General features: G+C 43.2%; 1 protein-coding gene across 2 annotated transcripts; it reads left to right on the top strand.

The window, feature by feature from the left end:
• Window positions 1–1,276: 1,276 nt before the first annotated feature.
• Window positions 1,277–14,272, top strand: eno1a (enolase 1a, (alpha)). 2 transcript variants are annotated; one of them, XM_066690517.1, is made up of 12 exons: window positions 1,277–1,384; window positions 4,612–4,703; window positions 8,253–8,348; window positions 9,409–9,467; window positions 10,407–10,476; window positions 10,644–10,777; window positions 11,088–11,310; window positions 12,322–12,519; window positions 12,763–12,964; window positions 13,155–13,263; window positions 13,412–13,470; window positions 13,766–14,272. In XM_066690517.1, exons 2-12 carry the CDS (start codon window positions 4,619–4,621, stop codon window positions 13,833–13,835), a joined length of 1,305 nt encoding a protein of 434 aa, XP_066546614.1. In that variant the 5' UTR covers window positions 1,277–1,384; window positions 4,612–4,618; the 3' UTR covers window positions 13,836–14,272. The 2 variants fall into 2 exon arrangements, with proteins under 2 accessions (XP_066546614.1, XP_066546615.1); XM_066690518.1 differs by lacking the exon at window positions 9,409–9,467 and adding an exon at window positions 9,028–9,086.
• Window positions 14,273–14,546: the final 274 nt, after the last annotated feature.

Here is a 14,546-nt window from a genome sequence, read left to right as displayed (position 1 = left end):
ATCTCTACATAGACAGAGCCCTTACTGAAGTAAGTCTGGAAAGGAGTTCTAAAACGAGTCTTCTATAAGAAAAAGTATTAAAACATCTAAAAATTGAATCACTAAAGGGGTTCCACTGAATTATCATTAGAGCACACAATAGAGTTCTACACTGAGGCCTGCGTGCTATGGGTTTCATCATTGTCAAGGGCAGTCTTTTTGGGTAGTGGTTAGGATAACTTCAGCCAAACATAGAGCCGTCTCTGTGGTTCCCGACTGATGGCCTACTGCATCTATTGGTTACGCAGTGTCTGTCAACCGTTGGGGAAAAAAATGACTCAGAAATTGAACTGATGCTGCAATTCCTAAGATGTCTTAACACTGTTCTCCCCACTTCCTTGTCCTCCCACAGCACACATCAGTCGTTCAGTTTTGTGAAATGTGTGCGTTTGCCACATACATCATTAGATACACAGACAAATGGGTCAATAGCATGGGAAATAAAATAAACATATAATGTAACATAGAGAACAGATTGGGATGTTCATTTTTAAATAAATATGTGACGCCTGTGCAACACTTTTTACCCACGCATTTTGTGGCATCCATGCCTGTTGACTAAAATAGAAGCCTTGACACATGCAACATGCTGTAAATTAATTGCATTTGAACATAATGAACTCCAGATTCGCCAACCATTGCATTATCAACACTTAAGCTAATAATGATGAGCATGTAAAGGGAGCAGGTGGTGGTAGGGGCTTTCTGCATTCAGTAATGCACTGAACAATCAGAGGGCAGGATGCAACTGTATCACTCATCCTTCACGGGATGAATGGCTCTCTTTCTGTGAGTCTGTGTAATTGACTTCAATGAGTCAAAACTGGAAATCTCGAATAATGTCTGCTCCCAGCTCTGCCTGTCAAATGACGCCGCGGTGAAGCACGGAAAAGCTTGCTGATTCCCCGCACGTACTCGCACTGCGTTTTCCTACATCCTTCTCGGTCACGTCCTCCACTGCAGGCGGCTCCCAGGCAGCCTAGCCCTAAACAGGGAAGGCTCTTCACAGTTAGTGACACAGAGATATAGTACAGTAAATACAATACTAACCCTCCACCACAAATAAATGAAATAAAAAATAAACTGAGACTGGTGCTAGTCCGCTACGACCCGTTCGTCATTGGTTAATGTGGTTGACAGATAACATCCGCATCTGCCTGCAGCGCGCCTCTCTGCGCGTCGCGTGAGCCCGGCTCAGCCAATCAGGCTGCGAGGAGGCCGTGCGCGCGGCCGCGTCCCGGGGATATGGGCCAGCGCGAGCGCCGCCGCGTCTGTCCGCGCGGAGAGAGAGAGCGAGCTGTCCTTGCCTCACCTTACCTTCCCGGCCCGCACCTCGCTGAACCAGGTGAGCGCCACAAACGCCACAAATACCTTTTTGTGTTTGTTTTAAATAAACCGAACAATCATTTGTAAAAAAAAAAAATGCACCATTTGATTTGGTTCACTTTTAGGGAACTGCCAACATGGGCGATTCAGATTCTCTCGCTTCTGATGTGTATCTGTTTTGCAACCATATTAGAAGTTTCGCGTGTATAACCATCGCCAATCATTTTCACTGTCTGTGTCGCCGACGTGCATCTGCAGCTGAATGTATTTTTAAACCCTCTTCTCAACGTTGGGGAGCTAGACACGGGTGTCAAGTTCCTGCGATCTGTGCCTTAGAATAGCGTGCCGTTTTAATGACGTTGTGTATGTTTGCATGTTAACGCTGCCTTTTATTGTGTTGGAAATCACGGGAGGCCTGTCCTTTTGGAAGGGAAGGCGTAATGTCCGTGTCCAGCGCATTGCCATTTCGCTAGACGCGTTAGTCACGTCCGTGCAGCACAGATTTCCGCAGTTCTGCACAGATCTGCACCTGTGAACCAATGATGTTACAAGAAAAGCGCAGATCTGTGCAGAACTGCGGAAGTCTGCGCTACAAGAATGTGACGACTGTACTGCAGTGGTGTAATTTAACTGCGTGGTATCAAGTTCAAGTTCAACCATTTGAAACTGATTTTATCAGTGGGTAGGTATGCATTTCCAAACGGCCCATCTCCAAATAGACCAGGTTTGCTGTCTTTTACTGTCACTAACCATGTACAATACATAACCTTGTTTCAATATCGATAACTGAAAATTATGTAAATTCTATAGCGTTCGATCAGTTCGATTGCAGTTTCGAGTAGATTAAAACGTTTAAAACATAACTAACATGTAGAAATACAACGAATGCCCTTTTAAATAGCAGTTATCCATTATGTATTTTTTAAATCGGATTAAATGGGCAGGACGTCTCTGATCTCCACCTCCGGAAAGGCACACTTTTTTTTTTTTTTTTACTCTATCCTTTACTCTAACATGCGTTAAATGACATTTAAAGCTCGCACGGTGTAGGGTTAGTACGCAAGAGTAACTTATACATGATTTAAAACGAATACGGAAATTAATCGAAACGCTGGAAGCCATTTCTTGCTGCAGCTTCAGATCCTGGTGTGACGTTACATTTGCGCCTAAGACGCAAATCGGTGGCTTGCATACAATTTTAAGGGAAAAATAATTTTGTACCGAACAAGCAACAGGCAGGTTGGGTGGGGAAATCCTTCTAGCCTTAACCACAGTATTGCTGAAAGTCAACTCCCCCCTGAAAGAGACTTAATATTAGAATGCAAAGTCGAAAGTCTGTATTTCATAACCCCCCTCACTGCAAACCACCTCCAAGCTGCATTTCCCCCCCTCTCTCACGGAAGATTCCCGTGTAATGATATAATCCGTGACAGTGCGAGTTGCTGGGGGTGGGTTGCAGGATTAAGTCATTCCAATCCAATTATCCCCGAGGCCTGGTATCCTCGTGCTGCTGTCCCTGGATTCTAGAATGACCACTCGGAAGTGTCCCATCCCTCTCTGGAATCATTCCTGCTCATGGAGGGCTATTCTATGTATAATTCCAGTCAGTATTGTTTGTGGTGGCAGGTCTTTCATGTTTTACTATTATTCACGTTACCTATGGCATTCACCTTGCTGTTAGATAACATTACATTTACCAGACTGTATACAGTGGCAATGCACACATTATAGCGCTGCAGTGGCACACCCAGGTAGCCCAATATTGAGAGCAGTACCTAGCAAATGGAAATGCATTCTAGTAGAGCAGTGCTAATGCACAACTGCATTATCATATTTAACCTTGACCTTGATGGCATGGTTCAATAAAGAATAAGGTGACATTACAATATGTATACATTTTATATACCTGTTGCCAAAATATCTGAAACTTGTAAACTACAAATAGGTATTGATTTCTCCCCCTCCCATTTCCCCTTAACTGAACGTAATTGAATTCAATGAATTTAAGGTTCCAGTTAAAATGGGAGGCTCGGACTACAGTGCAGATGAGGGCAGGTCACATGCTGTATTGGTGTAGGATGGTCTGCATCACCCCCCTGCCTTATATAGCCAGAAGCAGGTTTGTGTTGTCCTCTGGATTTAGGTCACAGGCTTTTCCATTGCTCCTGCTTTAATTGATATGGTTGTGGCTGTTGTGCAGAGCATCCAATCAACAGACCAGGCAGGCTTTTATCATTGAAGCTCACTGCCCTTAATACCTGGGTGTGAGTGACTGCTATGCATCCTGGTCTATAATCGTAGTTTGATCCATTGCAGCATATACAGGCTACAGTCTCTTGTCTGTTAATACAACATGTGAAGCAGAAAGAACACCTCTTAAATTTTCCAAGTACCACTTTTACTGGAGCTTGAAGTTTGCAAAATGGTAGACTGTTTAGTGCCATGCAATGAGAATCTTTGGCTTTCTGGTATCCACAAACGCTAGTTAGTTACTTAACCAAAACCGTACTCGGTTACAACTTGGAATGAACTGATTCTATGCAGTCAAAATATGCCTTGAATACCACTGGGGCAGTCTCGCTTGTTTGGACTGTAGTTCCTGCGCTATTTAAGACATGTGACGGTATTGTTGGCTAATGACAGGAAAACAGGCCTGTAATACCAGGGAAAGGGCAACTATGACGATGACAATGTCAACAGACATGGCTTTCACTTTAAACTGCTGATCTTCAAGGAAACCCCCATCCTGCTTGATTTGCATGGGGATGGGGGGGGGGGGGGAGATTTATTGGCAGCAGTCATCAGATACAGCAGGACTTGAAATAGTCCCCTCAATGGCCACCTGTTAGAATTGATCAGATTGTCGCCAGATTGACAATTGTTTTGCTACACTTTCACACTAGAAAAGGATGGGGGGTAAATGGGTTTGCCATCTAACACTCCTCCCTGTGAGCTCCCACACGTACAAGCCGAGAGCAATTTGGGAATGTTAATTCCAGGGCTTCCTGTGTTGTACTAGTAGCCTTTGTTTGTTTTTTTTGTTTTTTTGCCCGTGTGGTATTAAAAACCCTTACAATGCTTTATATGCTCAGTTTGCCTTGTCAGATTTCTAACCTTCAAAAATACGCTCTGGACATCTATACTGATTGTGAAATTGAAGACTGTCTCATTTCAGCTTTGCTCTGACTACCTCTTTTCCTTTTTCATTGAGCTATTAATTCAGACGATACCTCCATTTTCTTACAGAACTATCATGTCCATTCTGTCGATCACTGCTCGGGAGATATTTGACTCCCGTGGAAATCCCACTGTGGAAGTCGACCTCTACACCAAGAAAGGTAAGCCAATAATAGACAAAATCAACATCTGTTTGTTTAAAAAAAAAAAAAAATCCACAGAACGGTCCAGGAGTGGTGAAAGTCCAGTGGCTCTTATGCAGCATTTGAGACCTAAATATTATTGCTGCTCTCAAGTGCCAAACTGTTTCCTTAGCTTTTTTAAAATTGTAATCGTACAATCATAGACTGGGAAATGTGTATGACAATCCTGACCATTATGCTGTTTAATGTTCAAATTCAATGAAGACCATGAACATTTAAAATGTGGGCAGACTCTTACGCAGCATCGGTAAACATTGTAGACTCTACTAAACGCACAAAGGTCATTTTTATTTGAGGTTATTGTAGTACAGAGGTGAAACTGCAAGTGTGCATTGGGGGGGATGTTTTTCCACTTCAGCAAACTTGCATGCAGCCGGCCATGTTCTACACCAGTAGTCTCCAACCCTGGTCCTGGAGAGCCCCAGTCCACCATCTTATAGTTCACACTAAATCACCAATTTCTAAATACTGGGAACACGTAGGGAGTTATTAAGCAACCCAACTAAGGGTATTCTTGCCTTGAGAGGCTGAAGGTATTCAGAGGACTGTGCCAATGTTTTCAAAATTATTGAATTTAACAAACCACCTGCTTAATTGTTCAGAATTAAATACTTCTGTTTTTTTTATAAATTGGTGATAGAAGGGTGACCACAAAAACCTGCTGGATAGGGTCTCTCCAGGACCAGAGATGGAGACCACTGTTCTTAACCCAGAGAATCCAGGCTTGTTCTTTGAATGAGTAATTCAAGATGCAATTTGTGGGAGATTAGTTTTCCCCATTCTCACAAACATCATAGACAACTATACGGTGGTTCAGCTACCTGATTAAAGTGAAGTTATTTGAATGGAGATCAACAGCACTTAGAGCAGACTGATATCACTGGTCTGAAGATGACCTGACAGACTGACAAAGTCCAAAGCCCCAGAACAATAGAGACCTGGACACTGGATATGGCAACAGACTTCCAAAACGTCAAAGCCTGTTCTTTTACTTGGGGCTTCGAATGCTTTTGGAAAGTATACAACAGGCCAGGGAAACGAGGGATTGAGTCATTGATTTAATAAAAATAGTTTGTGTAAGGCTACGCTCCTCAGATGGAAACAAGATGCTATAATTATTCACAGTGGGACTTTGAGGTGAATAATTGTTTTTGAAGAGGAGCCAGATACCAGAGCCAGTCTTTCTCCAGATACATTAAGAGGGTGAGGATCTTTCTACACTGACGTGTTCTCTGCATGGAAGCCGCCAAATTTAAAATTGAGCTTTAGCCTGAGGAAAAGCTATTTTTAACTGAAATCCACAAGGGCTGTTTAATGCCTTTTTTCCCCAATTTATTTTTTATTTCTTTGGCTAGTGAAATTTTAGGCAATTGAATAATTTTAATTTCTAAGCTTTTGTTAAAGATACAAAATCAAGCAGACCAAGTACTTGTCGACAAACTCCTGTAGGTGATTGTGTTGTGATAACAGGTAAATTAACATTTAAACTTTTGCCTGATGTAAAATGTACTGTTTTATTCTGAATTACAGTCGATTTGGCCTTTGTATAGTTAACGAGGCTTGCTGTGTTCAGTTCCGCTGTGCTTTCAGATTCCAGCATGCTTTATGAAGGACTTTTTTTTCCCTTCTCTTTACAGGCCACTGAAAGTTTTTAGGGTTCTTAACATGGCTGCCTAAATTCATAATTAAGATTAATTAATGTCACACTAGTTCGTACGAAATACTGGAAGAATTGTTTTGTTACATCTCTGCCACGGTATTGAGGAAGCAACCAATTAAAATTGTTTTTGTTTTTTTTTTTCATTAATAAAGCTCCCGTTAAGATCTCTGCAAATGAGACTAAGACTAAATTAAGTGAAAGGCTTAATTGTTATACAGTGTGTGGAATTCAGGGCAGCAGTTCCGAGTCTCAGAGGAGAGCAGCGCTTGTTCAGAGCTTCATTTGTTTGCTTTGCCCGACTGGTTGCTAGGGAGTGAAGTCACGTACCCATTTGTGGGTCCAGCATGTCAGGGCTTTTGTCTGTGCAGCGCCTCGGTTCCTTCAGTCTGCCAGGCTTGTTTTGGCAGCCTGTTCAGCTGTACACAACAAAGGATTGTTAGAACAGAGGGTGCATGAGGCCAGTTCAACCTGATATAATAGGCCTTTACAGTCAGGTTTTGCATAACCCTTGGCAGAGTCTGGTAACGAACTTTCATACTACTGCCCCCCCTTCTTCCATGTTGGCACAGCAGCATTAAAATAATAGTTTAATAGTGTTTTTTTTATTATTATTCCTGCTTTTTCACTTTGTGGGAGATTATACAATTTTTTTTTTTTTTTTTTAATGTAAAATTACATTTTTAAATGTATTTCAGGAAAATTTCCAAGTGTTGTAATGCACTATGCTGGGGTTTTGTTGCAGATTAAAATACTAAAAATGTCCTATGCTAATGGTATATTGAGCCAAGTCATAAATTCGCAAACTTGTCCAATGTTTTCAAATAGGAAGATGTTAAGGAGCAGGAGCAGCCTGTCCATCTCATTAATGGTTTAGTGTGCCAATGTAATTGAATAGCCTCCAGATATAGGCTTACTTCAATATTCCCATTCTGTTCCATCACTGAATTGAAAACTAATCCTGAGCATTGTCCTCGCTTTATGAAATAATCCCAGTACTAACTGTGGAATTATTTTCCCAAAGCTTTTTTAAAAGATAAAACGCTGCCTTTTTCCAAAGGTAGGCATCCCAACAGGGAATGGTTTCCTTGCGGAAGGAATTCCTTTTATATCAGATCAGAGGTTAATTCTCTAAAGAAGTCTGTTCAAGCATTGAAATCACACTTATTCACTGGCCTGACACCTAGAACCAACAGCCTCTTGGGTATCTGAACACAGTGAATGAATATTAAGACTGTGATGGTTGACGCATGGTTGAATTAAATGGGTCAATTAATGTACTTGTATGCACGCGTGTTTGTGTGGCTTAGTTGCTCTTGTATATATTTTTCCTGCGCATCAGTGTATGCATGTTTACTAATGTGGAATTTCCTTCTACTCCAGCTGTAGCACTTGTGCACGGTCTGACACTATTGTTCCTTCAATGACTTGGTCAACTCGTACATGATTCCAAATGGAAGGGGTGCTGTAGAAACACTTGGCAGCAGCTTGCCCTCATCTCCAGGTTACCAACTAGTTGGTCTGGGGCTCAAACAATTTTCATGGTCAGGTGTGTGGAAGGTAGCTAGCTCCTGCCAAGCATACCCACTTGCTTAAGGGGTTTAAATAGTGTAACTTATGATGGAAGTTTTTCTTCCCTGTGCTGTGAATTAGTCTCTTCACTTTCCCTGAGTCTATAGAATGGCATAGTCCTTTTTATACATCTACAGCTCTGGAAAAAATTGAGACCACTTCAAGCTCAGAAATCAATGTTAAGTGGTCTCTTTTTTTTTTTTTTTTTCTCTCCCCAGAGCTGTACATCTCTTAATAGTTCTTTATTCATGCTTCCGTTTGCATTTTCATCTTTCCAGGTCTTTTCAGAGCTGCAGTTCCCAGCGGTGCTTCTACGGGAATCTACGAGGCTCTGGAACTCCGTGACAAGGACAAGACCCGTTACATGGGGAAAGGTGTGTAATGTCACCTGTAATGGGCCCTATTTGTGTAACACTCCATATAGCAGCTGAAATTAGCTGTCTAAATGGAAAACATCGCAAACTATAAATCTCTCTCTCTCTCTCTCCTGCCAGTTAACATTCAGCTTGTTTGGCCCATTCCTTATTTCTGTTGAAATGCGTATTTGTATTCTGCAGTGGCTTTCTAAAAGTCCTAGTTGACATTGGCTGGACTTTAGTATAGAACACGCAAGCCTTAAGAGTCCAAAACTATAATGCCATCCATGGTTCTTGAAATGCTTTTCTATTAATGTCTTTAATGAGACTAAATTACTCTGCTTCTGTAAGCTTTGGCAAACTCCTTCAGAGGTTTCTTCTGTTGTTAAACTAGCAAGGTAGTTTGTATTTGTATCCAGAGTTGGAGCTCTTTGAGTGAGGTTTTAAACTTGCTACTAGGCTCAACTTAAAGGTCATATATTTAACTCCTCATAACCATCTGTGCATCGTTTCAGTCTTGCTTTTATTTAAAATTGTTTTGGCCCTGAACATTTCACAGCCTTTCCTTTTTGTCTTTTGTTTTTGTTCACTGTGGGATGTGGCAGGGCTCTCTGTACTTTCCTGTAACTTGATTTTCTGCCCCTGGCTCTCTACTTCCCTCTTTACTGGCGTTCATCTTTCTCTTCCCTTCTGTCAGGGGTGGGCAGAGCTGTTAAATATGTTAATGAGTTCTTGGGACCAGCTTTGTGTAATCAGGTAATTAACAAGTGTGCGGCGGAGAGTTGGAAAATAACTGAACAGAATGTTGCAATAATTCACAAATGCATGAAAAAAGTTTTGACCACTAACCTTTCAAGCAGGCATTTATAGACGATCACTTTTTGTTTGGTTTTCACACAATGATCATACTTAATCAAATCGCTTACATCATGCATTCCCATTAATTTTGTTCCGTTTTCGTATGTATAGCACTAAACAATTCTCCTTGGCAAAAGGTGTGCTGTGATCGTCTAATCGTGCCTGCAATGCATGAGTGTCTATTTTGTGGATCAGTGATTGATTTGCTTGTTCCTTGCAGGTGTCTTAAAAGCTGTTGAGCATATCAATAAAACAATTGCACCTGCACTGGTTAGCCAGGTAGGAACATTTATTGTTTGAACTAACCACTTTGAAATGTGTGTTGTAAGTGTTAAGTTATGCCAAATGTTTAGTCCTCTTGCAAGATGCAATGGCAGAATATTTACATCCAATTCGGCATCTTTTTCTGCAAGTCAGTCACCCAACAGCAGACTGGTTGAAGAGCAGGGTATTTGAGTAAGTCCAGAACCTCATAACATTAACTGGTTTATTGGCTTAAACTGATGAACAGAAAACATGCAACTGAAACCTATAGATGGATGATGTTAAAGGTCAATAGAAATACATAAATATATATATTAAATCTAAAATGGAGGCAAGCTTTTCTCTTAACCCAAATCAAACCTGTTGCACTTTACACTGGATTTTATTTTATTTACATGACAAACGTAAGCTACACAATTCTGGACACTTCAGTTATGGTGGGGGGGGTTCATGTGTAACAGGTTTTTGCATGTGCAACAAACTGCATAACCTCTGGTCTAACTGCATGGCAGATGTTTTGCATTAATTAAAACTGCCAGATGTTGAAGCACAACACAATCCCCTCCCAAGAAAATAAAAAAATGTAATATTTGTTAGGGTCTGTTGAAGCGGGTTTTGATTTAGATATGGGCACTAGAAGGAAATTATATTTAAGTCCCTAGACTTTTGTTTACTGGTTTGTTCCTTTCATGTATTTTCCCAATAACCATACCATGTAACCATACTTGGTCAAGTCTGTATCCTCTAAAAAGGGTGAGCATTATACCCTTTTCTGAATCTGGAAAATGCCATTGAGCTCAATCTAAATGATCATGCACACACCACTCCACAGTCACTAAATGGCAAGGCCCAGAGAGAATATTTTTAAGTATGAGCCTATCCAGATTGTATCACACTTCAGGGCTGCAATGCTGTTTGCATTAATGTAATTTTATTCCTTTTTTTCATTTTCAGAATGTGTCTGTCATCGAGCAAGAGAAGATTGACAAACTGATGATTGCCATGGATGGCACAGAGAACAAATGTACGATTTTATTGACTTATCCAACAAGAGAAATACTTTTGCATGTGCATGAGATGTGCAGTTGTCATCTATTTTTATTTTGTCTGCAAATTGTAGAAGCATGCCAAAGCCCTTAAAAAGAAGGCATTTAATCGGCACATGTGTGACGCATTTGACTTAATTTTTAGCCAAGTTTGGTGCCAATGCTATCCTGGGTGTGTCTCTGGCTGTGTGCAAGGCTGGTGCTGCGGAGAAAGGTGTCCCCCTGTACCGCCACATTGCCGATTTGGCTGGAAATCCAGAAGTCATCCTCCCAGTTCCTGTAAGTCCCTCTTCAATTAATTTTCCTACTGTGGTTTTGATGTTGCTCCTCTGTGACCAATCTCTTGTTTGTATTTGTTAGAACCCATTTATATTGCAGTTCCTGTTACTGGATTTTAAGTGCGTCGGACTACTTTAATACACATACACTTGATGTGCGCAGCTCCAATGAGCAACACTGCTGGATACACTTAAAAAGATGCACCTTTTTAAAAGATCATACAGCAACAAAAATGAAAACCTCCATTAAAAAATGACAACTGATGCAAACTGGCTTCCTGATTCCAAAATGCTTGTTTATTTTTCCAAAGGCTTTTAACGTGATCAATGGCGGCTCCCATGCTGGCAACAAGCTGGCAATGCAGGAGTTCATGATCCTGCCTGTGGGCGCGAGCAGCTTCAAGGAGGCCATGCGCATCGGGGCCGAGATCTACCACACCCTGAAGGACGTCATCAAGGCGAAGTATGGCAAGGACGCCACCAACGTGGGAGACGAGGGTGGCTTTGCTCCCAACATCCTGGAGAACAAGGAAGGTGAGCCAGGCCAATCCCCCCCCCCCCCCTCCTCATGGCTAAAGTGCTAAAGTTAGGGCAGGATCGCATTTCCCGAAACATGACAGCATCTCTGTGGGGGGGGGGGGGGGGGTTTCCTTGACCCTGTGTGGAGACTAACAGCCCCTAGAGTCTGTCAAACGGGGTTTCAGTCAAAGCTGCAGACCAGTCATGAAAGTGCTGGTTTCTGTGAGTTTCCTGTTAAGATTGTTTTATCTTAATATAACCAGTTTCTTAACTTGGAAGGAACCCCCCCCTTAATTTAACTGCATTGAGGTTTAATTTCATTTCCTACATTTTTACCACACTGCACACCCTGCACCCTTGCCATGGAGTGGTTCCCAGCCCTGCAGCCCAGGTCTTGTTTTCACATGGCTGTCATGCAGAGGCCTGAGAATGCAGTTCCAGGGAAGCAGATGGCTTCCAAATTAAGGTCTCCTAACTTGATACCGCTAACTGTATTTGACTGGTAGCCACTGAATTAGCTGAACTACGACCCAGCTGCCTGGGGGAGTTGCTGAAACTGCAAGAGCAAACCAGCAGCTGCATGCTAAGGGCTGCCAAACGCAACTGTAGCCCCCACAGAAGAGCAGGGCAAGCAACCCACTGCCTAGGCCTCAATCCTTCAAAAAACTGCTTTGTAGCTTTTTTTGCATAGAAAGTCAAGGGACAAGAGTTTAACTTCCTGACGGGTTCCTTGCTTTCACGTGCTTCTGAGAGCATGCTGGGATAGTGCACTGTAATGTACTTGGCCGCTGACTTCCTCCAGGATGACTGGTGCTGAAAAGCACCGAGATCTAACTCGTGTGGGAGTCTTTAAACATGTGCAGTGAAGTGGATGGTGAGGCCCATGACCAAATGGGTGTATGGAGTGGCAGTGGGTGGCTGGTGTGGGCCCTCCAGGAATAAAAACTGAAACCCTTTTCTTGATGGATGCCTGATATTAGAGCCTCCTATTCTAACGCATGTATTCTCCCATTCCCTCCCTCCCAGCCCTGGAACTCCTGAAGAATGCCATCGCCAAGGCTGGCTACACCGACAAGATCGTGATTGGGATGGACGTGGCTGCCTCAGAGTTCTATAAGGACGGCAAGTACGACCTGGACTTCAAGTCCCCCGATGACCCCAGCCGCTACATCACCCCCGACCAACTGGCTGACCTGTACAAGGGCTTTGTCAAGGACTACCCAGGTATGTGGACCAAGTCAATACTAATCCTAACACTGCTGTTGATACCTGGGGGTGTCAGTCTAAAACCCCTCGCTGAACTCCTTGGCTGCCCCTCATTCCTTTTTCCTTGCTAAAATACCACAAGAGCCCCTTGCTAAGGTCCGGGTCTTGCCTGCTGGCTGTCCAGTTCATTAAGGCTGCAGGCTTCACACCCCATTTGTATTTTTAAAATGTTTTTAAAAATTCTTCCCCCTTTTGGCACAGTGGTCTCTATCGAAGATCCATTTGACCAGGATGACTGGGCAGCTTGGTCCAATTTCACCGGCAGCACCTCCATCCAGGTGGTGGGTGACGATCTGACAGTGACCAACCCCAAGCGCATCTCCAAGGCCGTGACAGAGAAGGCCTGTAACTGCCTGCTGCTGAAGGTCAACCAGATCGGCTCCGTCACCGAGTCACTGCAGGCGTGAGTTTCATTTTGGGGATCCCTGGGTTGCACTAGTCTGCCTTTTGTGCAAGCCCTTATGTACTGCCTCACACAATCAAAACAATGTACCAGCCTGTTCTAGTGTTGCATCTGATTTTGCCAGAGACATGCTTCTTGTGCCGAGTTTGTAGAAGCTAATGGCGTCCTCTGTTCTCACTCTCCTGTGCAGCTGCAAGATGGCGCAGTCCAGCGGCTGGGGGGTGATGGTCAGTCACCGCTCCGGGGAGACCGAGGACACCTTCATTGCTGACCTGGTAGTGGGACTCTGCACTGGTCAGGTATGTGGACTATTCACACCTTTTATATACCCGGCACACCTAACCTGCTGAGCGTTTTGATCCCAGGTCTGGTGCGTTGGGGGAATTGTCGCCATGAAGCAGAAAATGTGTGTTCAGTCTCGCTCAACACTGCGCTCTCTTCCCACAGATCAAGACCGGAGCTCCCTGCCGATCAGAGCGCCTGGCCAAGTACAACCAGATTCTCAGGTGAGGAGTCTGCTTTTACACAGGAGCTTCACTGCAGCAATTTTATGCATTTAAGAGTGACCCGACTTCTAGCTGTAAAGTTACCTGACCCGAATTCTCCTTGTATTCCTCCACCTTGTTCCATATTCTTGCACCCAGATACATTTCTGAAACGGACTTGTTAAAGTAACTAGACTTCTCTAACGGTCCCCATGGTTTCACAATGGATGATGTATGCTTTATATATTTTCATATACTTGTTTTTATCCATCATCTGCACACACAATGCATAAAGTGTCTTATCTCCTTTTGACAGGATTGAAGAGGAGCTGGGAGATGCAGCTCGTTTCGCAGGCAAGAACTTCAGGAACCCTCTCATCAACTGAAGAGTGCTTCCACCGGCCTTACTGTTCAATCCCTCCTGTTCACACTCATCCACATACATGTGCACGCACACTATAGTTCACCTGTTCCTGGACAGAGGGGCTGCTGGAAGGGGTCACATGGACGCCCAAGGTCCAAGTCCTTAAAGCCATCGCAAGGAACTACCCTTCCCACCACCCCACCACCCCTGTGTGCAGTCTACTGCCCCCCAGGCTTTGGCTTCTCGATAGGCTTAGTCCCTCAGTATGTGTATTATTTTTGTATCGTCTGAGAGATCCTAGTTTTCCTGTGTGAGTCATCGTGATAGTCAGTCTCCTGATATAATCTATTTTAGTAAAGAGCAAAGTCTATACTGTACAGTACTGTGTGTGCAATGTGTCCTATCTGAGCAGCTCTAGTGTTGCTGTATGTGTGGCGAATTAAAAACCTACTCCCTTCAGCGGTCACAAATGTGCTTGTATTTATTGCATTCTGATGTGAAATAGCTGAAACGTGAGAACATGCTTGTATAAACTGCACTGAGACAGCTGCTGCTTCTACAATGGGTCTGCCCAGGCCTGAGTCTGGACCACAAGCCTCCCCCACCCTTCTGCAATCACTTTTCTATTCCCATCGAAGTGCTTAAAACCTCTGTTGTGGGACAAACCAATTGGGCTGTGTTGGTGTGGAAGGACATTCCTCTGAAGTGAAATGTATTGATTACATAATGGGAT

The sequence above is a fragment of the Amia ocellicauda genome, chromosome 18 (assembly GCF_036373705.1).
Source record: "Amia ocellicauda isolate fAmiCal2 chromosome 18, fAmiCal2.hap1, whole genome shotgun sequence".
Taxonomy (NCBI): domain Eukaryota; kingdom Metazoa; phylum Chordata; class Actinopteri; order Amiiformes; family Amiidae; genus Amia; species Amia ocellicauda.
Note: the sequence above shows the minus strand (reverse complement) of the source record. Positions and strands in the feature narration are given on the sequence as shown.

What these genes read in the sequence shown, in the direction of transcription:
- eno1a (XM_066690517.1), top strand. Translation starts at nt 4,619, where the DNA reads ATGTCCATTCTGTCGATCACTGCTCGGGAGATATTTGACTCCCGTGGA. An exon ending in CGACCTCTACACCAAGAAAG is followed by an intron (nt 4,704 to 8,252) that starts GTAAGCCAATAA and finishes TCATCTTTCCAG; the next exon opens with GTCTTTTCAGAGCTGCAGTT. An exon ending in AAGTACAACCAGATTCTCAG is followed by an intron (nt 13,471 to 13,765) that starts GTGAGGAGTCTG and finishes TCCTTTTGACAG; the next exon opens with GATTGAAGAGGAGCTGGGAG.